Source organism: Borostomias antarcticus, assembly GCF_949987555.1.
Source record: "Borostomias antarcticus genome assembly, chromosome: 11".
Lineage (NCBI taxonomy): Eukaryota > Metazoa > Chordata > Actinopteri > Stomiiformes > Stomiidae > Borostomias > Borostomias antarcticus.
The window spans coordinates 131,503-157,023 of record NC_140244.1 but is presented as its reverse complement, the minus strand read 5'-3'; the positions used below and the strand labels follow the sequence as shown (position 1 = coordinate 157,023).

Sequence of the window (25,521 nt, the reverse complement as noted above, 5' to 3'; positions counted from 1 at the left end):
TTAAAGTGTTTGGAAGTAATCATGCTCTTGTATGTTTTTTTGTAGGCTACTGGTCCCTTGTTACGTTGTTGAGCTTTCATATGTTCATCCACAGCAGAGATGCTTTTCTTTTTTTATGTTACAAGAATAAACTTTATTAATCAAAATGTAATATCTAGGCATATATTAAATGCACAAGAATTATTCAGGTTTAAATGAAAATATATTTTTTACAATAATGACAAGATTTAAAGATATATTGTGAACCTGTGAAAGAACATATTCCAGTGGTCTTGCAGTTCACACACAGTAGCTCACCTCTCAAGTATAGAAGGTCAAATCAGGATTCTCTCTGTGGTTCATGAGTAGGGTGACCCCTACCGTGACCCCTAGCGTGACCCCTAGCGTGTCCCTCCGGGCTGGGGACCAGGTGAGGTAGACGTAGACCTAGTTTATATTTTGGTGTTCGCAGATCGAGAAATGTCTCCTTCATGTCGAGGACTACGTCTGTTGCGTTGGTGTTGGGCAGCCTTATTATCACCAGCACCCCCTCACAGCACAGATCCTCTCATCCCCAGAAACAGGTCCTCTCATCCCCAGAAACAGGTCCTCTGTCCCCATATTCCAGCAGAGAAGGTCATTAGTCATCATTGCTTCTATCTCACATGGTCATTTTGAAAGCTTATTGGCCCATCTTATCTTTTGGGGGGCAAGGCCATCTCCCTCTTTGCAGACAATAAATTAGGTTTTCTGGTCCCATTATGAGGCCCAACGTTACGCCTACCCCGAAGCATTAGGGGGCAGTATTTTAAAAGGTCGACTGTCAGACTCCAGGAAGTGCTTTAAGGAGAAACGGTGATAAGTGTAAACATGGCACTCGAAAGAAGCACGGCCCTGTCTCAATTTCTCAGTAAAGTATATTTGTTAAAACAAGGAGCTGAAGCTCGTGTATACCGGGGGACATTTCTGGGCAAGCCGACTATAGTGAAGGAACGGTTCCCAAAACAGTACCGGCTCCCGGTCCTGGACCAGAAGCTCACACACCGGAGAACCGTGCAGGAGGTGCGCGCGATCCTCCGGTGCAGGAAAGCAGGTAAATAAAGATCAGAAAAGCAGGTAAATAAAGCAGGTAAATGAAGAAAAGCAGGTAAATAAAGCAGGTAAATAAAGCAGGTAAATAAAGCAGGTAAATAAAGCCACATTCCGCGCGCCTTTACCGTTGTCCAAATATAGACTACATTCTTTCCATACCGAGAATGCTTGATGTTATTTAGCGTTGTAGTAGGCTATGAATCAACCCATAAGAGGTCGTTGTAGTAGGCTATGAATCAACCCATAAGGGGTCGTTGTAGTAGGCTATGAATCACAACCCATAAGGGGTCGTTGTAGTAGGCTATGAATCACAACCCATAAGGGGTCGTTCTAGTAGGCTATGAATCACAACCCATAAGGGGTCGTTGTAGTAGGCTATGCATCACAACCCATAAGGGGTCGTTGTAGTAGGCTATGAATCAACCCATAAGGGTCGCTAGCTGGTCCAAGCCGCCCTGCTAGAACCATTCATTGCGCAGTCACTCTACATCACCGTCTTTCTACTGATCATATATATGTATATATAATATTATTTCGTTCTTCACCGAAGTGAAGACGGGTTTCGAAAGATGAAATCCTTTTCTCAGTGGATACAGCTGCAGTCTAACACCTTTTATATAAAAACACTTATGCAGAGATCACGTGATCAGTGTTTTTTTTAAATAAAAGCTGGGGGCTGCAACTGCAGTCACCTCGGAGGAAAGGCTTTCATCTTTAGAAATCGATCTTCACGTCGGTGAGTAACTATTAATGCATCCATGGCGAGTAATGAAATATTATCCCATCTGTAGATACGGCAATGCGGCCTCGCGAGACCATCCTGATAACGCAAGATCACATTCTGTAGGCCTCTGCGAAGCAGACCAGCTGGGCGGCAGGTTCACGGTAATGTAGACCGGACAAAAGTCAATGGCGCAATGAATGGTCCCTGGCCCTGCGGTATAGGCTACTCTGGTATAGCCCCGAATAGTATAACGACCAGGGTTAGGAGGTCGCACAGGAAACAAATGTAATCCTAAATATGTTTCCAATCCCACACCAGGCATAGCTGCACCGGTGGTCTACTTTGTGGACTACACCTCCCACTCCATCTTCCTTGAGGACATAGTGGGCTCCATCACGGTCAGAGACCACATCGCCTCCACTCAGCTCGCCCAGAAAAACTCAGAAGAACACCTTGACCAGCTGGCCGTGAAGATGGGCCAGATCCTGGCCAAGATGCACAACGAAGATGTCATCCATGGAGACCTTACTACATCCAACATGCTCCTGAGATCCAGCGCAGAGAGTGGAGAGATAGACCTCGTCCTTATTGACTTTGGCCTGAGCTACATTTCTGCCTTACCTGAGGATAAAGGCGTAGACATGTATGTTCTGGAGAAAGCCTTTCTGAGCACCCACCCCAACACAGAAGCCCTGTTTGAGAAGCTGCTCAAGAGCTACTCTGCCTCATCCAAGAAGTCCCTGGCTGTCATTAAAAAGCTGGATGAAGTTAGGTTGAGAGGGAGGAAGAGATCTATGGTTGGTTGAGGAAAAACCAATCAGATCTTTGACACAAATAGAGGGACACGCCCTGCTTGACGGGCTCTGACGCTCTGTGGATGACAGATTAGACGCTGGAGAAATTCTGTGCAAATAAAGCATTTTGTAAGAATTCACCTTTAGCTCTACTGATTTTGTTTGTGTTTGTTTTAAAATGGTAATCTGACGTGAAACCCAAAGGTGGTCTATATGCTGGAAAGGTGGTCTATATGCTGGGAAGGTGGTCTATATTCTGGGAAGGTGGTCTATATTCTGGAAAGGTGGTCTATATTCTGGTGATTGCACATCCCCATTCCAGGAGGACCACAGTCTTTCAGTCTTTCTCACACACTGAAGGTCCAGTCTAAATGTAAATAATCAAGGATAATTTCCAACATTCCTATGGCGTTTGAGATCATCCCAGCTGTAGAATATGAAACAAAACACCTATGTTTTTATTTATTCTTTATGTTGTACCTTTGCCAATCATTCACTCATACGCACGCAGCTATTATGATCTTTTCCCATGATTCAATAGGAGTGTCAGAGTCTACTCTTAGTCACGCCCCCATTCTCAGTGTTCCTACGACGGATAGAAAACTTTGCAAATGGAACATTTCTGGAATACTGGAACCATTATCAAAATCATGCTCATTCTTTTGCATTACAACGGTAAGAGGACAAAATCCTATAATTGATCTGCATTGTTCTGATATCTGAAAGGTTGGACTGTTGTAGAGCAAAGGTCAAAGAGTCCTGTGCAGGATTTGACTTGGTTGCAAAATAGCCTAGGGGTTTTGTTAGTCTAATCTTAAATGAATGTATTTTACTATCTCAGCCAAATGAACAATAGAATTACAAGTCATCCATGCCTAAAGAGTTGTTCCTGCATGAGAGCTTGAGAGCTTTGTTGCTGCAACAGCTTTCTCTTCTGCTCTAGGTTCACCGACAGAGTCCACCAAGAAGATAAGTGTCCTAGCCGGCAAAGAAGCAACCCTAAACTGCTTATTTAATAAAATGGCGAAGCCTGACAACCTACAGCTCAGTTTTATTAGTGTTAAATGGAACATGGTGGACAAAGACTCAAAGAAACACGTATTGTACATGTATGAGGACGAGAGAGTTCAGGTGAGTCGAGAGGGCCCCCTGGTGGACAAGACGGGGCTACTGCAGGACAACGCCTCCCTCCGCCTTCCCAACGTGACCGTGGGAGACGAGGGTCTGTACACCTGTACCGTGATCATCACCCCCAACTCCCACACGGAGAGCATGCAGCTGGAGGTTTCAGGTGCTAACATGAGGCTTTTTTGTATGTACCACTAAATTGTTAGCTTTCCCGTTGGTAGATTGAGAGATGATCTGCAGATCTCTACCATCTGTTATATCAACTGTTGTAACATAATTATTAAGTATAGTGATTTGAAAATCAATCTGATTGACTTATTTTCTTCCATCCAGCTCGTCCCTCTGTCTCTCTCCCGGAGACGGCGATGGCGCTGGAAGGGGAGGAGAAGACCTTAAGGTGTGACATCACAGGGTTCTACCCACAGAATCTGGGCGTGACCTGGTTGATCCAAAATGGCTCCCATGTTGTCCCGGAAGCTGCATCCCGCCTCTCTCGAATCTGCACCGAAACAGCGGTGCGTAACCCAGACGGCACCTACAACGTCAGCAGCGGCATCACTCTCCACGTGGGCGCGTTGGGAGGCCGAGCGGTGCGCGTGTTCTGTCAGATCAAACACAGGTCTTACCTGGGGCCCTACAACAGGAGCCTCACCCTGACTGCTTTACGTGAGAGGACATTCTACCTTTTCTTTTCTTATGATTCATTTAGACCATGGGTTCCCAAACTCCATCAATGGGGGCCTCCCCTCTGAAAACAGTGACACACCCGCGCCCCCCAACCCGCCAAATGTGCCCATTTTGCAAGGCAGCGTTCGCTAGCTCATAACGTTACACAGCTAAGTTAGCTCGGTGGCAACTGCTGCTAGTTAACGTTATGACGTTTTCGCACAATACATTCATGCCTGCGGGGGGAGGCTCTCTCTGCACTATCCACACATTTAGGATACATCTCTCCCATTATTTATTTCGATCAAATCACCTTTCATTCATAAAAACCATAGACATTTCAAAAATAAAAAACATGTTTTTCCTTTTTTTTTCTAACCATCCCTCCGCGCCTCCCCTGAATTTCTTTGGGGCCCCCCAAGGGAGGCCCGCCTCACAGTTTGGGAATGCCTGATTTAGACCCTCAAGCTCATGATAAAGTGTGTGTTTTTATAGTAGGGTTACAGTAGGGTGTCTCAGTCCATGTTTCTCCTCTCCCTCCAGATCCAGGGGAACTCAACTACCCAGCAGGAACGCTGATCTCTGTTACCAGCGCTGTTAGTGTCCTCCTGGTGTTTGCTGGGATTGGTGGGGTACTGGTGACCTACAGATATTTTCATACAAGTATGTATATCTCAACAACCTGTGACTAGTGTACGGTGCATGCTCATTTTCTGGTTGTTGCCAGGTCTTGGATGAAGGGTTGATTGAACTAAATCAATGATAAATGCTGCATAGTTCAAACTGTTAGTGCTTAGCAAGACCAGTAAGGGCAGGGCTAGGTTTGAACAACGTCTAACATGTATTTCTCTATCATGTTTTTAATGAATAATCTGATATTTGTGTAATGATGGAACATTTCACCAGTTCCTCCGAGTGTGTCTGACATCAGCACACCCACCATCATTCATGCCAAGACGCCTACGGACCTCAAATGCACCATTCGAAGAATAAAACAAAGAGAGCTCAAAGTGAAGTGGTTTAAGATGACAGCCAACAGAGACTTCGCCTCGGCGGCAACCAGCCAATCAGAGACTGACCCGATGTTGCCCAGTGAGGACGTGAGTGACCAAGCTACCATCCAATCAGAGACCACGCATCATGTCTCCATCTTAACTGTCTGTCTGTGCGTCAGCGAGGACCAGACAACATACCAGTGTGTCGTGTGGCACAGAGGCAGAGCGATCATCAAAACCACCACTGTGCATGTTAAAGGTAAAGTCAAACCCTTTTTATACTGCCCCCAAAAACCCGCCAACACCCGCTTACAGCACATCTGGGCTTGGTCTTCAGTATGAAAGGGTTCACTCAGCATTCGGTGCCATGTCTGCTGACTGCAATAGGCTAGTTGTATTCTGACTCGCAAATCACTTTACCTTATACCATACATTACCTCACAGTCTAGGAAAACGCCTGAGGGGATTGCTATATTCCTCTACGACTTTCAAAATCTACACAGGTGCTCCTTAGATAGAATAGAATAGACTTTATTGTCCCCTCAGGGAAATTAGTCTTGGACTCGTCTGCTGCACAAATCAACTCTATACATAGAAACAGAGGAGGACAACACATCACATGTCTCACATACAAATACTACACACAACACATCACATGTCTCACATACAAATACTACACACAACACATCACATGTCTCACATACATATACTACACACAACACATCACATGTCTCACATACATATACTACACACAACACATGTCTCACATACATATACTACACACAACACATCACATGTCTCACATACATATACTACACACAACACATCACATGTCTCACATACATATACTACACACAACACATCACATGTCTCACATACATATACTACACACAACACAACACATGTCTCACATACATATACTACACACAACACATCACATGTCTCACATACATATACTACACACAACACATCACATGTCTCACATACATATACTACACACATCACATGTCTCACATACATATACTACACACAACACATGTCTCACACACATATACTACACACATCACATGTCTCACATACATATACTACACACAACACATCACATGTCTCACATACATATACTACACACATCACATGTCTCACATACATATACTACACACAACACATCACATGTCTCACATACATATACTACACACATCACATGTCTCACATACATATACTACACACAACACATCACATGTCTCACATACATATACTACACACAACACATGTCTCACACACATATACTACACACATCACATGTCTCACATACATATACTACACACAACACATCACATGTCTCACATACATACTGATAGAGATTGACTTGGTCTGATAGTGAACTGAATGTGTGAACTGAGCTGATGTTCAGTCTTCCAGGTGACGGATGAGGGCTCCTCTCACAGGTGTAACAGCTGAACCTTACAGGGCTCAGACGCTCTTTTAGGGAAACAGAGTTTGTGTGGTTACTGAGGCGTGCTGGCGGTCACATTACTGTAGACAGGATTCTGTGGTCGTGAACGGTCTATAACTACTCGTTCAGGCAGCAGGTGCAGACACGCTGTGACCTTTGTACAGACTGCAGGTGTTTTGCAAAGACATCAACTTTGAGTACATTATGTCACTGTATGTACAATACGAGTACAATATGTTCTCATACAAATACAACAATAGTTCCTGCAAGAAGGTTTATTATTGGTGTTATTGTACTGTACATTTTCCATACCACTAGACACATGACACATTACTACAAACCACATGAATACAAATAAAGCGCAGAGGTGCTGAGTGGTAAATATGATCATTATCACTGATCTGTATTTAAAACAATAGTTACAAAAAACGACCAAACTAGCTTTAAAGGTGCTCTGTTCGATTTCCTGCACTTTTTGTAAAAAAAAAAAAAAAAAAAATCCAATACATGCAATAAATAGGTCCAGGGGAGTCATAACTATCTGTACAGAAAATATAGCCAACGGTGTCGTGCTTGTGGAGCAAATGCAGAATTTATTTATAGAGTATATTGAGTGAAAACGGCTACTTGTTTATATCTGAAACGCTGCACCACTGCCCCATCTAGTGGCCGAAAAAAGAAATGGAACTGAGCAACTTTAAGAGTCCAGACGTCACCAGAGAGCGTGCAGTGGCCTCAATCTGTCCTCTTTATCCTTGGGGTCTACAGTAAAGCAGCGCTTGAGGGCAGTAGTTGGAAAGCGTGGTGTAAAGGATGGTGACCAACAGAGAGAATAGACCTGGCTCTGTTGTAATGAAGAGTTCAGCCTACACATTCTCCCCTACTCAATATACACACTCTCCCCTACTCAATATACACATTCTCCCCTACTCAATATACACATTCTCCCCTACTCAATATACACACTCTCCCCTACTCAATATACACACTCTCCCCTACTCAATATACACATTCTCCCCTACTCAATATACACATTCTCCCCTACTCAATATACACATTCTCCCCTACTCAATATACACATTCTCCCCTACTCAATATACACACTCTCCCCTACTCAATATACACATTCTCCCCTACTCAATATACACACTCTCCCCTACTCAATATACACATTCTCCCCTACTCAATATACACATTCTCCCCTACTCAATATACACATTCTCCCCTACTCAATATACACATTCTCCCCTACTCAATATTCACATTCTCCCCTACTCAATATACACATTCTCCCCTACTCAATATACACATTCTCCCCTACTCAATATACACATTCTCCCCTACTCAATATACACATTCTCCCCTACTCAATATTCACATTCTCCCCTACTCAATATACACATTCTCCCCTACTCAATATACACACTCTCCCCTACTCAATATACACACTCTCCCCTACTCAATATACACATTCTCCCCTACTCAATATACACATTCTCCCCTACTCAATATACACATTCTCCCCTACTCAATATACACACTCTCCCCTACTCAATATACACATTCTCCCCTACTCAATATACACATTCTCCCCTACTCAATATACACACTCTCCCCTACTCAATATACACACTCTCCCCTACTCAATATACACACTCTCCCCTACTCAATATACACATTCTCCCCTACTCAATATTCACATTCTCCCCTACTCAATATACACATTCTCCCCTACTCAATATACACATTCTCCCCTACTCAATATACACATTCTCCCCTACTCAATATACACATTCTCCCCTACTCAATATACACACTCTCCCCTACTCAATATACACACTCTCCCCTACTCAATATACACATTCTCCCCTACTCAATATACACATTCTCCCCTACTCAATATACACACTCTCCCCTACTCAATATACACACTCTCCCCTACTCAATATACACACTCTCCCCTACTCAATATACACACTCTCCCCTACTCAATATACACACTCTCCCCTACTCAATATACACACTCTCCCCTACTCAATATACACATTCTCCCCTACTCAATATACACACTCTCCCCTACTCAATATACACACTCTCCCCTACTCAATATACACACTCTCCCCTACTCAATATACACACTCTCCCCTACTCAATATACACATTCTCCCCTACTCAATATACACATTCTCCCCTACTCAATATACACACTCTCCCCTACTCAATATACACACTCTCCCCTACTCAATATTCACATTCTCCCCTACTCAATATACACACTCTCCCCTACTCAATATTCACATTCTCCCCTACTCAATATACACACTCTCCCCTACTCAATATACACACTCTCCCCTACTCAATATTCACATTCTCCCCTACTCAATATACACATTCTCCCCTACTCAATATACACATTCTCCCCTACTCAATATACACACTCTCCCCTACTCAATATACACACTCTCCCCTACTCAATATACACACTCTCCCCTACTCAATATACACACTCTCCCCTACTCAATATTCACATTCTCCCCTACTCAATATACACATTCTCCCCTACTCAATATACACATTCTCCCCTACTCAATATACACACTCTCCCCTACTCAATATACACACTCTCCCCTACTCAATATACACATTCTCCCCTACTCAATATTCACATTCTCCCCTACTCAATATACACATTCTCCCCTACTCAATATACACATTCTCCCCTACTCAATATACACACTCTCCCCTACTCAATATACACACTCTCCCCTACTCAATATTCACATTCTCCCCTACTCAATATACACACTCTCCCCTACTCAATATTCACATTCTCCCCTACTCAATATTCACATTCTCCCCTACTCAATATACACATTCTCCCCTACTCAATATACACACTCTCCCCTACTCAATATACACACTCTCCCCTACTCAATATTCACATTCTCCCCTACTCAATATACACATTCTCCCCTACTCAATATACACATTCTCCCCTACTCAATATACACATTCTCCCCTACTCAATATACACACTCTCCCCTACTCAATATACACATTCTCCCCTACTCAATATACACATTCTCCCCTACTCAATATACACATTCTCCCCTACTCAATATACACACTCTCCCCTACTCAATATACACACTCTCCCCTACTCAATATACACACTCTCCCCTACTCAATATACACACTCTCCCCTACTCAATATACACACTCTCCCCTACTCAATATACACACTCTCCCCTACTCAATATACACACTCTCCCCTACTCAATATTCACATTCTCCCCTACTCAATATACACACTCTCCCCTACTCAATATACACACTCTCCCCTACTCAATATACACACTCTCCCCTACTCAATATACACACTCTCCCCTACTCAATATACACACTCTCCCCTACTCAATATACACATTCTCCCCTACTCAATATTCACATTCTCCCCTACTCAATATACACATTCTCCCCTACTCAATATACACACTCTCCCCTACTCAATATACACATTCTCCCCTACTCAATATACACACTCTCCCCTACTCAATATACACACTCTCCCCTACTCAATATTCACATTCTCCCCTACTCAATATACACACTCTCCCCTACTCAATATTCACATTCTCCCCTACTCAATATTCACATTCTCCCCTACTCAATATACACATTCTCCCCTACTCAATATACACACTCTCCCCTACTCAATATACACACTCTCCCCTACTCAATATTCACATTCTCCCCTACTCAATATACACATTCTCCCCTACTCAATATACACATTCTCCCCTACTCAATATACACATTCTCCCCTACTCAATATACACACTCTCCCCTACTCAATATACACATTCTCCCCTACTCAATATACACACTCTCCCCTACTCAATATACACACTCTCCCCTACTCAATATACACACTCTCCCCTACTCAATATACACACTCTCCCCTACTCAATATACACACTCTCCCCTACTCAATATACACACTCTCCCCTACTCAATATACACACTCTCCCCTACTCAATATTCACATTCTCCCCTACTCAATATACACACTCTCCCCTACTCAATATACACACTCTCCCCTACTCAATATACACACTCTCCCCTACTCAATATACACACTCTCCCCTACTCAATATACACATTCTCCCCTACTCAATATTCACATTCTCCCCTACTCAATATACACATTCTCCCCTACTCAATATACACACTCTCCCCTACTCAATATACACATTCTCCCCTACTCAATATACACACTCTCCCCTACTCAATATACACATTCTCCCCTACTCAATATACACATTCTCCCCTACTCAATATACACATTCTCCCCTACTCAATATACACATTCTCCCCTACTCAATATACACACTCTCCCCTACTCAATATACACATTCTCCCCTACTCAATATACACATTCTCCCCTACTCAATATACACACTCTCCCCTACTCAATATACACACTCTCCCCTACTCAATATACACATTCTCCCCTACTCAATATTCACATTCTCCCCTACTCAATATACACATTCTCCCCTACTCAATATACACATTCTCCCCTACTCAATATACACATTCTCCCCTACTCAATATTCACATTCTCCCCTACTCAATATACACATTCTCCCCTACTCAATATTCACATTCTCCCCTACTCAATATACACATTCTCCCCTACTCAATATACACATTCTCCCCTACTCAATATACACATTCTCCCCTACTCAATATTCACATTCTCCCCTACTCAATATACACATTCTCCCCTACTCAATATACACATTCTCCCCTACTCAATATACACATTCTCCCCTACTCAATATACACACTCTCCCCTACTCAATATACACATTCTCCCCTACTCAATATACACATTCTCCCCTACTCAATATACACATTCTCCCCTACTCAATATACACATTCTCCCCTACTCAATATACACATTCTCCCCTACTCAATATTCACATTCTCCCCTACTCAATATACACACTCTCCCCTACTCAATATACACATTCTCCCCTACTCAATATACACATTCTCCCCTACTCAATATTCACATTCTCCCCTACTCAATATACACATTCTCCCCTACTCAATATTCACATTCTCCCCTACTCAATATACACATTCTCCCCTACTCAATATTCACATTCTCCCCTACTCAATATACACATTCTCCCCTACTCAATATTCACATTCTCCCCTACTCAATATACACATTCTCCCCTACTCAATATACACATTCTCCCCTACTCAATATACACATTCTCCCCTACTCAATATACACACTCTCCCCTACTCAATATACACATTCTCCCCTACTCAATATACACATTCTCCCCTACTCAATATACACATTCTCCCCTACTCAATATTCACATTCTCCCCTACTCAATATACACATTCTCCCCTACTCAATATTCACATTCTCCCCTACTCAATATACACATTCTCCCCTACTCAATATACACACTCTCCCCTACTCAATATACACATTCTCCCCTACTCAATATTCACATTCTCCCCTACTCAATATACACATTCTCCCCTACTCAATATACACACTCTCCCCTACTCAATATACACACTCTCCCCTACTCAATATACACATTCTCCCCTACTCAATATACACATTCTCCCCTACTCAATATACACACTCTCCCCTACTCAATATACACATTCTCCCCTACTCAATATACACATTCTCCCCTACTCAATATACACACTCTCCCCTACTCAATATACACACTCTCCCCTACTCAATATACACATTCTCCCCTACTCAATATACACATTCTCCCCTACTCAATATACACACTCTCCCCTACTCAATATACACACTCTCCCCTACTCAATATACACACTCTCCCCTACTCAATATACACATTCTCCCCTACTCAATATACACATTCTCCCCTACTCAATATACACATTCTCCCCTACTCAATATTCACATTCTCCCCTACTCAATATTCACATTCTCCCCTACTCAATATACACACTCTCCCCTACTCAATATTCACATTCTCCCCTACTCAATATTCACATTCTCCCCTACTCAATATTCACATTCTCCCCTACTCAATATTCACATTCTCCCCTACTCAATATTCACATTCTCCCCTACTCAATATACACATTCTCCCCTACTCAATATACACATTCTCCCCTACTCAATATACACACTCTCCCCTACTCAATATACACACTCTCCCCTACTCAATATTCACACTCTCCCCTACTCAATATACACACTCTCCCCTACTCAATATTCACATTCTCCCCTACTCAATATACACATTCTCCCCTACTCAATATTCAGTGGCCCCTAATCATAAATAAGTCTCTGTGAGTCAGAATAACACCGTGTTTTTATTTATCTAATAATAAATAAGTCTCTGTGAGTCAGAATAACTCTGTGTTTTTATTTATCTAATAATAAATAAGTCCCTGTGAGTCAGAATAACTCTGTGTTTTTATTTATCTAATAATAAATAAGTCCCTGTGAGTCAGAATAACACCGTGTTTTTATTTATCTAATAATAAATAAGTCCCTGTGAGTCAGAATAACTCTGTGTTTTTATTTATCTAATAATAAATAAGTCCCTGTGAGTCAGAATAACTCTGTGTTTTTATTTATCTAATAATAAATAAGTCCCTGTGAGTCAGAATAACTCTGTGTTTTTATTTATCTAATAATAAATAAGTCCCTGTGAGTCAGAATAACACCGTGTTTTTATTTATCTAATAATAAATAAGTCCCTGTGAGTCAGAATAACTCTGTGTTTTTATTTATCTAATAATAAATAAGTCCCTGTGAGTCAGAATAACTCTGTGTTTTTATTTATCTAATAATAAATAAGTCCCTGTGAGTCAGAATAACTCTGTGTTTTTATTTATCTAATAATAAATAAGTCCCTGTGAGTCAGAATAACTCTGTGTTTTTATTTATCTAATAATAAATAAGTCCCTGTGAGTCAGAATAACTCTGTGTTTTGATTCCTCCAGTGGAGCCATCGTTCCTCCAGATCTCCAGCATCCCTCAGGTACCGAAGGTCCAGAGGCTGCTTGTTCTTTGCTGCCGGGTCGAGAGGTTTTACCCCGAGGACGCCCAGCTGGAGTGGTGGAGGAATGACGGGGAGCAGGTGAGGACGGTCACTAACTTTGGGCCGTTCTCTGACCACGAACACCTGTACAGCATGTGGAGTAAGATCGAGCTGACCATGGCGAGGGAGGACGAGAGAGCGGTCTTCACCTGCAGGGTGTACCACTCCAGCTTCCCTGGGCCCGGATATAAAGACGTCGCCTATCATATCAACACGCATGGTAACCAGAGGCCTGGCCTGTTCAGGACCACTGCTTTAGACCGGCACAGATCTCAAGTAAAAGTAAAACAAACAAAAAAGCTTGATAGATTGCTATTCTTGCACTTTGCCTTCAGCACTAGATTATGCTCTTAGTCACTTGTTTTAGAGAGAAGATGCACTTGTGAGTTCTGGCAAGTAGTAGGACATTGGCTCTTCCTACCTTAAATGCAATTATTGTTAGTCGCTTTGGATAAAAGCGTCTGCTAAATGACTTATGTAATGTAAAACATGGCACAGTTGTGCCATTAAAGCTAATAGTTCCTGTGTATGCTTTGAAATGACCTCACGCTACTGTTGGTTGAAAATACTTTTTGTTCTGTTTGTTTTGTGTTTATAATGTACAATCGACCTCCTGAACATATTTCTTTGTATGTCACCATTATGTTGTATTTATGATATGTATTTATGTATCTTGCTCATCAGGTACACCTCCAACTGTGAAGTTCATCAACTGTGAACCACAGCGCCCTCTACTGGGCGAGGACTGCACCCTCAACCTCTGCATCAAAGACTTCTGTTCCAAACACGTCGAGGTCATCTGGTTGAAAAACGGACAGGAAGTTCATAACGGCGTGTTCCAGACCCCGCCGAGCCTCAACGTCAACGGCCTGTACTCCATGTGGAGCTTCCTGAAACTGACCGCGACCAGAGAGGACTGTGGGGCGGAGTTCCGCTGCCGGGTCCGCCACGGCGCCCAGCCCGACCCCGAGGAGAGGACGTTCACTCTGGCAGATCTGCTCCTGGCCGTCAACGGACAGCCTGGGTGACTGTGTTGTTCAGACATGGGTTTGATTTCTATCATTCTTTACATTCTAGACATGGTTATATTTCTATCATTCTTTTGTTATTTTTGTACATTGAGTTGTGTAATAATGTAAGTTGTGAAAAAGGAGAAATGTTGATCTTGATGTAAATCAAGTTGCCTCCATGCTCTTTAACAAGCACTCAGTATCAATAAGCTTCTTATTTATATCTTTGTTGTTGCTATAGTGTTGGGCAAACCATACAGTATGACAGCTAGAGGGAAATAATTCAAGTTGCATCGAACAATTGTAACAAAACTCATTCTTTATTTCCTCTGATGCTGTTTATCATGTCCTAAATGGTTGTGTTTCAATATCACAACTAGTCCTTAATGTTTCTATGGCTTAAAGGTTGCTTTGGCCTCAAATTCTTCTACAGAATTATATCATCAAGAATGAAATACAATATATTCTGATTAAATACTGCAACATATTTCATATGTCATCATGACAAAGATTGAGAGATCTACCCAAATATATGTAAAGAATTATATTTTACACTGTAATGTCAAAAATGTATATATTTGAGCACTGTTAATTGTTTTTGGTGATTATAGCATGTCATAGCTCTGTTATGGTGAGTAAAAGTGCTTCAGTCACTCTGACTTCAGACAGTCGATTGATCCAGTCAATTACATTCATAAATCCCAAATGACATTTAGGACATAAGATTGCACAAATACAGTATTTGACAGAAGCATAAATATTTTTAAATTGATTGTATATCAATTCCAAGAATGTCTTTCTAAACAGTGATTACGAGACTCTGAGACTATTAAGCTTTGCTCTCATATATGAGACGTTTACTATGCAGATATGGAAGCAATGGAGGCGTTCAGTAGCAGCAGTCTATTGAAACTTCTATGCTTCAACTACAATATAAAATCAGGTCGAACCTTTGCAAACTCAATTGCAACTTTTGGCTAAAGACTACAATTAAATAAGCACTTACTGTATAATACTGAAATCTGCAAACTGCAAACGAAACTACTTACACAACACCATAGACTGGACACAATACTACCGTAGGCCAACACTGTGTAAACTATAAAACTACAGTGAGAAATCAAATATCAAGCAGTGATTGTCAGGTAATAAGTTGATAGAAGTGATTTAAGCGCTTTATAACATAATATGAACATACATTGTCACAAGCTACAGGACTAAATATATTTTGTGATAATACCCCAAAATGTTGTCTGCTCACTAAATCATGACTAGAAGACCACCTCTATGGCACCTTGAACCAACGCTGGTCCAATGATTTACCGTCAGTTCTCAGCTCTAGTTTATCCGTCAGTTCTCAGCTCTAGGAGTTTATCCATCAGTTCTCAGCTCAGTTCTCAGCTCTAGGAGTTTATCCATCAGTTCTCAGCTCTAGGAGTTTATCCATCAGTTCTCAGCTCTAGGAGTTTATCCGTCAGTTCTCAGCTCTAGGAGTTTATCCATCCATCAGTTCTCAGCTCTAGGAGTTTATCCATCAGTTCTCAGCTCTAGGAGTTTATCCATCCAGTTCTCAGCTCTAGGAGTTTATCCATCAGTTCTCAGCTCTAGGAGTTTATCCATCAGTTCTCAGCTCTAGTTTATCCATCAGTTCTCAGCTCTAGGAGTTTATCAGTCAGTTCTCAGCTCTAGGAGTTTATCCATCCAAGATGACTTTTAGAAAGATGTCAACGTGGAAAACCATCATTCTGTACGACATGGAGAAAATCAGTCGATTTTGACAGGAATCACATGAAATGTAGGCAATACAGTCAACGTTATACAGTAATGTAAAAAGGTAGAAAAGGAGGAATGAGAAGGTTTGAGAAAGCGCTAGGCTTGCTGGGGCATTTTCAGCTGAAATCGCGGTCGGTGAAGATCATGGGAGCGACCAGGGTCCAGACGTAGAGCGCCAGACACACCCAGCTGGAGGAGATCTTCACCCACACCGCCGACCACTTGCTGGTCATGGCGTTGTAGTCTGCGTCAGGGCTGTTTGGAGAAAATACACACAACTCGATTCATTCTCTTGGTATACGTTTAATGTATTGTCATGTATCACTTTGACTGTTTTTGTATTTATCAGTACCATTTTGTACTGTTATGACTATTTTTTATGTCTTGACATAAGTAGCGGAAATTATTAACATCTTATTAATTGCTGTAATGGACAAACACACATTTCTACTCTTGTATAATAAGCCTTTGGCTTCTGACTTCCTTTTTCGAACATATAATTGTTAACATTTTTACTGTGTGAAATGCATTTGTTTTTTTTGTTTGTTGTTGTTGTGCTGTTTTTGTTCTTGTTTTGTTTTTCTTTGCTGTACTTTCACACAATTTGAAACAGCTTGTTTATGGTCCATTGAGAATGTCCGAAATAAACCAAATAAATCATAAAATCATATAAATATAGTTGTTATTTAGTGAGTACTGTAGTAGTAGTGAAGCCGTTCCTGACCTGTACCAGTTGGTGAGCGTCATCATGATGTAGAGCGACGCCAGGAAGAGCATGAAGTGCAGAGTAGAGTAGCTGTACTGAACCAAGTCTCTCTCGTTGTCCTCCAGCCTCCGGGGCCCGCCGGCCCCCTCCCTGGCCCCCTCCCCGGCCTCGTCCGGGCTGCTGGCGCTACTCGAATCCAGGATGATGGCGTCGTTGGAGGCCATGGTGAGCTTACTCACCTGGCTGGTGTTGGAGGAGCGGATACTGCCAGAGGGAGAGGGAGAACATTCCAGATTAACGTTAACCCTAACCCTGACCCTGACCCTGACCCTAAGTTTCGTCCAGTCCAGAGGGAAATTAGTTCCGTCCAGTCCAGAGAGAAATTCGTTCTGTGTAGAGCGATTCAATAGATCAAATACATTTAGTTTTTGCTGGAAGGAAAGGTGGTGATATACGGTCGGTGCTCTACGGACGTTCTGACCACCCCTCTGTCTACCTGGAGTAGAGGATGCAGAGGATGAAGATGGCCAGACCCACGATGCTCTGGGCGTCCCACCACTGCAGGTAGGGGGCGGAGGGGACGGGCTCCTCCGTGCCCACGATCACCACCGCCGTCTGGTTCTCCGTCTCCAGGGGAGCCGGCGTCGGGGCGACGGTCTGCTGAAAGAGGCTCAGCAGCCGGGGGTTGCACATCCGATCTGGGAGGGGGGGGGGGGGGTCCGGAGGGGGGGGGGGGGGTCCGGAGGTAAGCATTGCACAAGGAAAAAACTAAAGAAGAAGTTCTTAAAGTACTTCCTCCACATTTTGACAAGGGCTGGGTTTCCCGAACGTGGTTAACTCCAAAGTACTTCTTAACTCCCATACAAAGGGTTGCTTAAGAAGGGTTCCTTAAGAAGGTTCTTTATCGGGAAACCCGGCCAAGGACGTTTAAGCTTCGCTAGTTAGTTAGGGATAAAAGTGGATGGTAAAACGAAGGGTCTCACCAGGCTCGTTGGTCATGGCAGACCAGGTCAGATACATGGTGTACAGGGTGATGACGGAGGACTGCAGTAGACCAGACCTCGACTGCGACTCCTGAAAACACACAATTCATATTTCGGTACGGTCAAAAACATGACTATTACTACAACATTACATCCCAAACTGTGGGCCGTGCAAAAAATGGAGAGTTCTGTAAACTTGGAACGATTTTGTCATTCAAATTCAAAATGCACTGCACTCATCGTTATTCAAAATGGATTATACAACGGTTAGTTCTGGTTCTTGATTCTGATTGGCTGGAAGCCGTGTTAAAATACTTTGTAACACACACCTGGGACCGCATATCATTCCATTTTCAGTATTAATGCGCCTCCCATTTGATCCAATGCATTGTAGTTGTTGTTGTTGTTGCTTGGCAACCCATTTGTTAGGGGAACTATTTTGCTCGGCGGAATTGAGGGAATGATGCTTCGTTTTGAATAAGTGTTAATATTTTACATTGCTGTGTGTCTATTTTACACTAATACCTGTAGTAACCGCTGTATAAAAGCAATAAACCACTCGAGGCCGTGTGTTATAGTGATTTTATAACAGCTAGGGGGGTTTTACTCTGCTTCTCGTCGTGCCTAACAACGCCCCCTAGCTGTTATAAAATCACTATAACACACGGCCTCTCGTGGTTTATTGCTTAAATTCAGCGCTGTAAAAGGGATGTCCTATACACTAGGCCTACCTGTACTTTAGGCAGCACAGACACGACTGAAGCCACGAGGCAGAGGAGCATGTTGAAGCTGATGAAGAACTTGTTGATGAGGCATCCCTCAGGCTGGGTGTAGAAGATGAACAACAGGACGACGACGATGAAGGATATGATGTAGTTGAGGACGGTCACAGCCAGCAGGGCTAGGAGAACACAATCAGATAGGACGGTCACAGCCAGCAGGGCTAGGAGAACACAATCAGATAGGACGGTCACAGCCAGCAGGGCTAGGAGAACACAATCAGATAGGACGGTCACAGCCAGCAGGGCTAGGAGAACACAATCAGATAGATGAAGGATATGATGTAGTTGAGGACGGTCACAGCCAGCAGGGCTAGGAGAACACAACCAGATAGATGAAGGATATGATGTAGTTGAGGACGGTCACAGCCAGCAGGGCTAGGAGAACACAACCAGATAGGACGGTCACAGCCAGCAGGGCTAGGAGAACACAACCAGATAGGACGGTCACAGCCAGCAGGGCTAGGAGAACACAACCAGATAGGACGGTCACAGCCAGCAGGGCTGGGCAATGGAGAACACAATCAGATAGGGGCACGTTGTAACATTAAACCCATTCTGCAGTTGGTGCCACTGAAGTCACTGCAAAGACCAATTTTACACAAAGTTATTCAATCAACATTGGAGGAAAGAAAATACAGTAAGCCTAAACCAGATGCTAGCGTGTGTTGCCGGGTTTTGTGTGTAAAATGGGTTTTAGATAAAGTAATAATAATTATCAATTGAATTTTAAGCGAACTAAATGGTAAATAAATGGTAAATGGGCTGCACTTACATAGTGCTTTTATCCGAAGCGCTTTACAATGAAGGCCTCTCATTCCCCCATTCACACACACATTCACACACCAATGGCGGCAGCTGCCATGCAAGGTGCTAACCTGCTCACTGGGAGCAATTTGGGGGTTAGTGTCTTGCCCAAGGACACTTCGACAGGTAGTCAGGAGGAGAAAACGATAAAGATTTTAAGCAAACTGTGAACAGATTAGTATTTATCACCTCTAAGGACTGTGACCTACCTGCATACCATTGCCTGGAGTTTCCTTTCTCCATCCTGTCCACCCAGGACTCATTCCAGGAGTGGGCGAAGTCCACCAGCAGAACCAGCTGGATCAGGATGAAGCAGAAAGCCCCACATTTTCCCACCACAAACCACGCTGCAACCAGACAGTCATGATCAGCAAACTGTCAATGAAAGTGTTTAATAACTATATAACATTATGCACATAAATAATGTTAAGTTAAATAAGTTCAGTAATATTACATAATATTATTAACACATACTTGTAATTAACGGTGTACAATGGCCATTCAAACGGCATGATCATAAACTGTTACTTATATACCGTTATCATACACTTGATTAGAAGAATCATTGCATGAATGAATCATAAGGACTTGACGTAGCTCTTACTGCGTGTGAACGGCCCCTCGGGGATGTAAAAGGCCCCAACTGTCACTGTTACCATGGCAGCAATCTTAAAGAACCAGAACCTGCAGAATGAGGAAGTGTGTCACGTACAGGAGGTCAGCGTGAGGTCACCAGAGCTACGCTACGCAAGATCTGATTTTTCAAAAAGTGTGTTTTCATGGAGCAGTTTGTTCTGCCTGCGTATTTGTACAACGACCCGCGGCATCGTGACATTTCAATATTTCCAATGTTTCCAGAACACGGTGAATATCATGACTAAGAGAAAAATGGTGTGCAAAATCACCTCAAACACTGACATTTTTTCAGGTTAAAAAGTTAAACCAATACATTGCAATTACTGTACACAATGTTCAAGATATACTGTATATAAAGGTATTGATAGTAGGAGTGGAAAAGAAAGAGTGAAAGAGATTAAATAAAGTACTTTTCCAGGTATATAATATTATTTAGAAAACTCCCAATACAGAAAATCCTACTTACCATGGGTCAGTGACCCGACACAGCTCCTAACACTCCTGCAGCAATCTCTCTCAATCTCTCTCAATCTCTCTCAATCTCTCTCAATCTCTCTTATCTTCATTTATCCTATTATTTCTAATTTCTTATGTTATTTCTAATCTTTTGAAGATATGCTGGCATGTAGATCTTCATTTAATTGTATTTTACCCAAATTCCTCTCTGTCTCCTTTAACTTTTAATTGTGAAGGTAAATATTTTGCTCACAAAATGTAAACAAAGATATAATAACGGTAGTGTATGTGTCCGGGGTTCCAGCGCTAGTGTGTACCCGTTATGGACGGCAGCGCGGGGGTCCCGGCTGCTCTTGACGTTGACCATGGTCAGCGCGAGGGCCAGGAAGCACACGCTCATGCCAAAGCACACCCGGTAGACCGCTTTATAGCCCACCAGGATCTCACACTTCAGGTTGGCATGGATACCAGGGATGGAGGACCCTGCTCCATCTTCACAGAACCCCGGAATCTACGGCACAAAACAGTCAGCATTACTACCTACAAACACAGCACACGCACACACACACACACACACACACACACACACACAACACACGCACAACCAGTCAGCATTACTACCTACAAACACAGCACACGCACAACCAGTCAGCATTACTACCTACAAACACAGCACACACACAACCAGTCAGCATTACTACCTACAAACACAGCACACGCACAACCAGTCAGCATTACTACCTACAAACACAGCACACGCACAACCAGTCAGCATTACTACCTACAAACACAGCACACGCACAACCAGTCAGCATTACTACCTACAAACACAGCACACGCACAACCAGTCAGCATTACTACCTACAAACACAGCACACGCACAACCAGTCAGCATTACTACCTACAAACACAGCACACGCACAACCAGTCAGCATTACTACCTACAAACACAGCACACGCACAACCAGTCAGCATTACTACCTACGAACACAGCACACGCACAACCAGTCAGCATTACTACCTACGAACACAGCACACGCACAACCAGTCAGCATTACTACCTACGAACACAGCACACGCACAACCAGTCAGCATTACTACCTACAAACACAGCACACGCACAACCAGTCAGCATTACTACCTACAAACACAGCACACGCACAACCAGTCAGCATTACTACCTACAAACACAGCACACGCACAACCAGTCAGCATTAGGCCTACCTACAAACACAACACATGAAGAATGATCCTAGAAATATGCTTCTTTATAGCACAAAAAGCATGCAGCATTACCATATTCATTTAAAAGTACAATATGTAGGATTATAACAGGCCCGTAACCAGCCTTGTGGAAGGGGGGGGGGTCGTTTTTATCAATAAGTGGACCTTATCGCATATTTCCCCGAAGATCCCACCGCTCAGCAAGTTGTTTACAGGGGGGAGGGGGGGGGGGGCGACCTCTTAAATTCGGGACCTTTGGTCGTGAGGGGGGGTCCGTTTGATCCACCCGATCCCCCCCCCTGGCTACGGGCCTGTTTAAGCAGTGAAATATCTCTATATTGCTGATAAATCCAGAGGTGGTGACACCAGATAAATCATTATACAATGAACCAGATACGACATGCAACCATACTGTTCTTATCTTACACGTGGTATACCTGTATTTATACCTGTATTTATCATTGAAATGCTAAAACGTGAATCATGTTATAAAACGACTCATCGCCATTCAACCTCAGTACATCTCTCAATCAACTATCGGTTCTACTTCCTGTACTCTGTCTGTCACTCAGAGGGAAGCCAATGATTGTACCCGTTTCAGCAGTTGGTCCACCCCTGGAGACAGCATGATGCAGGCTATAATGGTCCCTAGCAACAGGATGAGGGCGTAGATGAGGCGCGTCACCGTGGAGTTCCGGCTGTTGGGACAGCATCTGCACATCAAGCAGGTCGCACTGCTGCAGAGACACGGCGCCTGGCGGGACAGGAGAACAACCATCAAGCAACGTTCAGGTAACGTTCAGGGTCTGCCTAGCAGATATCAAGCAGGCTAGGACTATTCTTTTTTTGTTGTTGTTGTATTTACATTATTCTTTGTGTTTTTTGTCGACCTTTGGTTGACCTTTGGCTTCGAAATGTTTTCTGACATCGGCAGTCTTTATACAATACAATACAATCCAGGAGCTGGGGGTCTTTATTCGTGAGTGAGTGTGTAAAGTGTAATGTGTGTGTGAGTGTGTGTATAAGGTGTGTGCAGCGTGATATGTGAGTGCAGTGTGTCCTATGTACAGTACATTCAGTGGTGACGTGCAAACGTCTCTTCTGTCAGAGGGACACAAGCCTTGTTGATGAGGCTGGTGGCCGTGGGGAAGAAGCTGAAAATACCTCCCCCTCCCGTCTGGGTCCTCTGGGAGGAAATAAACACAACCAACCCCCCTGATAGGCTGTCTAGCCCACTTAGACATGTGTGTTCCTGAGTGCTCCTGAGTGCTCCTGAGTATGTATGTATGTATGTATGTATGTATGTATGTATGTATGTATGTATGTATGTATGTATGTATGTATGTATGTATGTATGTATGTGTTTATGTATGTATGTATGTATGTATGTATGTATGTATGTATGTATGTATGTATGTATGTATGTATGTGTTTATGTATGTATGTATGTATGTATGTATGTATGTATGTATGTATGTATGTATGTATGTATGTATGTGTTTATGTATGTATGTATGTATGTATGTATGTGTTTATGTATGTATGTATGTATGTATGTATGTATGTATGTATGTATGTATGTATGTATATATGTATGTATGTATGTGTTTATGTATGTATGTATGTGTTTATGTATGTATGTATGTGTTTATGTATGTATGTATGTATGTATGTATGTATGTATGTATGTATGTATGTGTTTATGTATGTATGTATGTATGCTTGTATGTATGTATGTATGTATGTATATATGTATGTATGTGTTTATGTATGTATATATGCAGCATCTATCCATCTTTCTATCTATCTATCTATCTATCTACAGTATCTATCTATCTATCTATCTACAGATCTATCTATCTACAGATCTATCTATCTATCTATCTATCTATCTATCTATCTATCTATCTATCTATCTATCTATCTATCTAAAATCATCTGATGTGACACAATCTATCCAGTCTTTTTACTTCTAATTTGTTACACTGCTGATGTTCCATCATCCACACTAATGTCTGCGTTGTGGCCTGAGACACCTGACTCATCCAGGAGGATTGTAAACAAGTTAATCCTCCAAGCAGACAGGGAAGGTCAGCTTAGGCCAGGCCATGTGTTCCAGATCCCCATCCAGCTAGCGCATGACTGAGGGCCGAGACCAGAGGGTCTGCCAGGTGGGTCACAGCCTCTAGAAACCAGGGATACCTGATACTAATATGGATGTTAAGTTATTAAGTAAGTAATAAGCCTATTGTATAGAGACTGTCTGAATGTCTCTGTTGCACCCATGACTCGTGATCTTGTGTAGCATTATAGGCTAGGGGCATGTTTCTAACACAGGGCCTTAACATATTATTTTCAACTGAGGAAGAAACAGCACCACAATAACATTATCTGTGTGTTGCAACGACCAACAGCAAGTGCCAAGAGCAACCTTTGCCCCCGTATGTGGTGCCTAGAAGTTCCTGACATATTGTGTGCCATTAGGCATCAGTATTATAATAACACTACATGAGAAAATATTTAGAAATAGCCTACATATTCCATTATTGTCATTTAGGCCCTAATAGGTAGCTGGGGTCAAGTTTAATTATGCCATGTTGCATTCCTAGAGGATAAGGCAGGAAAGCAAAGTTAATCCATTTAATCACGTGCAGAAACGAATTCTCTTGTACAGTAAACACCAAACGATAAGAGCCTAAATGTTATAGGCTAGTGCTTATTGAAAAGAACGTGTTTGAAACAAACGTGGTATTCAGTTGCACGGGGTTACACGTGTATTCATTGTTGAAATGTATGTTGATTTAACTTGATTGTTCAGAATCGAGCCTGACCTGTTGCTTAGTGCTTATGTGACATCATCGTGTGACATCATCGTCACCATCGCAACGACGCCTTTGAGGCAAAAACAGTTATTCATTCAATAGATCAATAAATAACCACCTGATGTTTGTCTTTAAATAACTTACCCAGCTCGCTACAGACAAGGCTCCCAGTACCCCTCCCATCGGTCCAGCAGGTCACTCAGTCCGTCAATAACCCGCTAGTTCAGCCCCTCCAGGTTCTAGACTGTTCCAAGCGCAAACACAACTAGCCTACTGTCCACTTTCACATTATTACATTTAATTATGTGGTTCTAGATTGTTGTTTCTGTTCTCTATTATCGGAAACCGTCCGTGCGCGTTCTCG

The 25,521-nt window shown here is 42.6% G+C and overlaps 2 protein-coding genes and 1 gene segment (V, D, J or C); 2 read left to right on the top strand and 1 right to left on the bottom strand.

The window, feature by feature from the left end:
* Positions 1-849: 849 nt before the first annotated feature.
* On the top strand, positions 850-2,631 carry tp53rk (TP53 regulating kinase; the record flags this gene model as incomplete). The annotated part of the gene is made up of 2 exons (XM_084445428.1): positions 850-1,072; positions 2,114-2,631. The coding sequence occupies 2 exons, from the start codon at positions 850-852 to the stop codon at positions 2,599-2,601; spliced, it is 711 nt and encodes a 236-aa protein (XP_084301554.1). The 3' UTR covers positions 2,602-2,631.
* Positions 2,632-3,660: 1,029 nt separating this feature from the next.
* LOC311315086 (immunoglobulin heavy constant mu-like) lies at positions 3,661-14,989 on the top strand. The segment is given in 6 exons: positions 3,661-3,880; positions 4,051-4,383; positions 4,927-5,046; positions 5,290-5,637; positions 13,864-14,181; positions 14,646-14,989.
* A 1,856-nt stretch (positions 14,990-16,845) lies between these two features.
* Positions 16,846-25,480, bottom strand: serinc3 (serine incorporator 3). The gene is made up of 10 exons (XM_084445918.1): positions 25,302-25,480; positions 22,928-23,089; positions 21,429-21,622; positions 20,624-20,703; positions 20,229-20,366; positions 19,165-19,334; positions 18,434-18,524; positions 17,947-18,148; positions 17,469-17,714; positions 16,846-16,999 (listed from the first exon to the last, which is right to left on the bottom strand). The coding sequence occupies exons 1-10, from the start codon at positions 25,338-25,340 to the stop codon at positions 16,861-16,863; spliced, it is 1,461 nt and encodes a 486-aa protein (XP_084302044.1). The 5' UTR covers positions 25,341-25,480; the 3' UTR covers positions 16,846-16,860.
* Between the last annotated feature and the right edge of the window lie 41 nt (positions 25,481-25,521).

Excerpts from the sequence above, each read along its gene's own strand:
- serinc3 (XM_084445918.1), bottom strand. The coding sequence starts at position 25,340 with ATGGGAGGGGTACTGGGAGCCTTGTCTGTAGCGAGCTGG. Across the intron at positions 23,090-25,301 it reads CCTTGTCTGTAGCGAGCTGG|GCGCCGTGTCTCTGCAGCAG; the intron begins GTAAGTTATTTA and ends CTGTCCCGCCAG. Across the intron at positions 20,704-21,428 it reads CGCGCTGCCGTCCATAACGG|GTTCTGGTTCTTTAAGATTG; the intron begins GTACACACTAGC and ends CTCATTCTGCAG.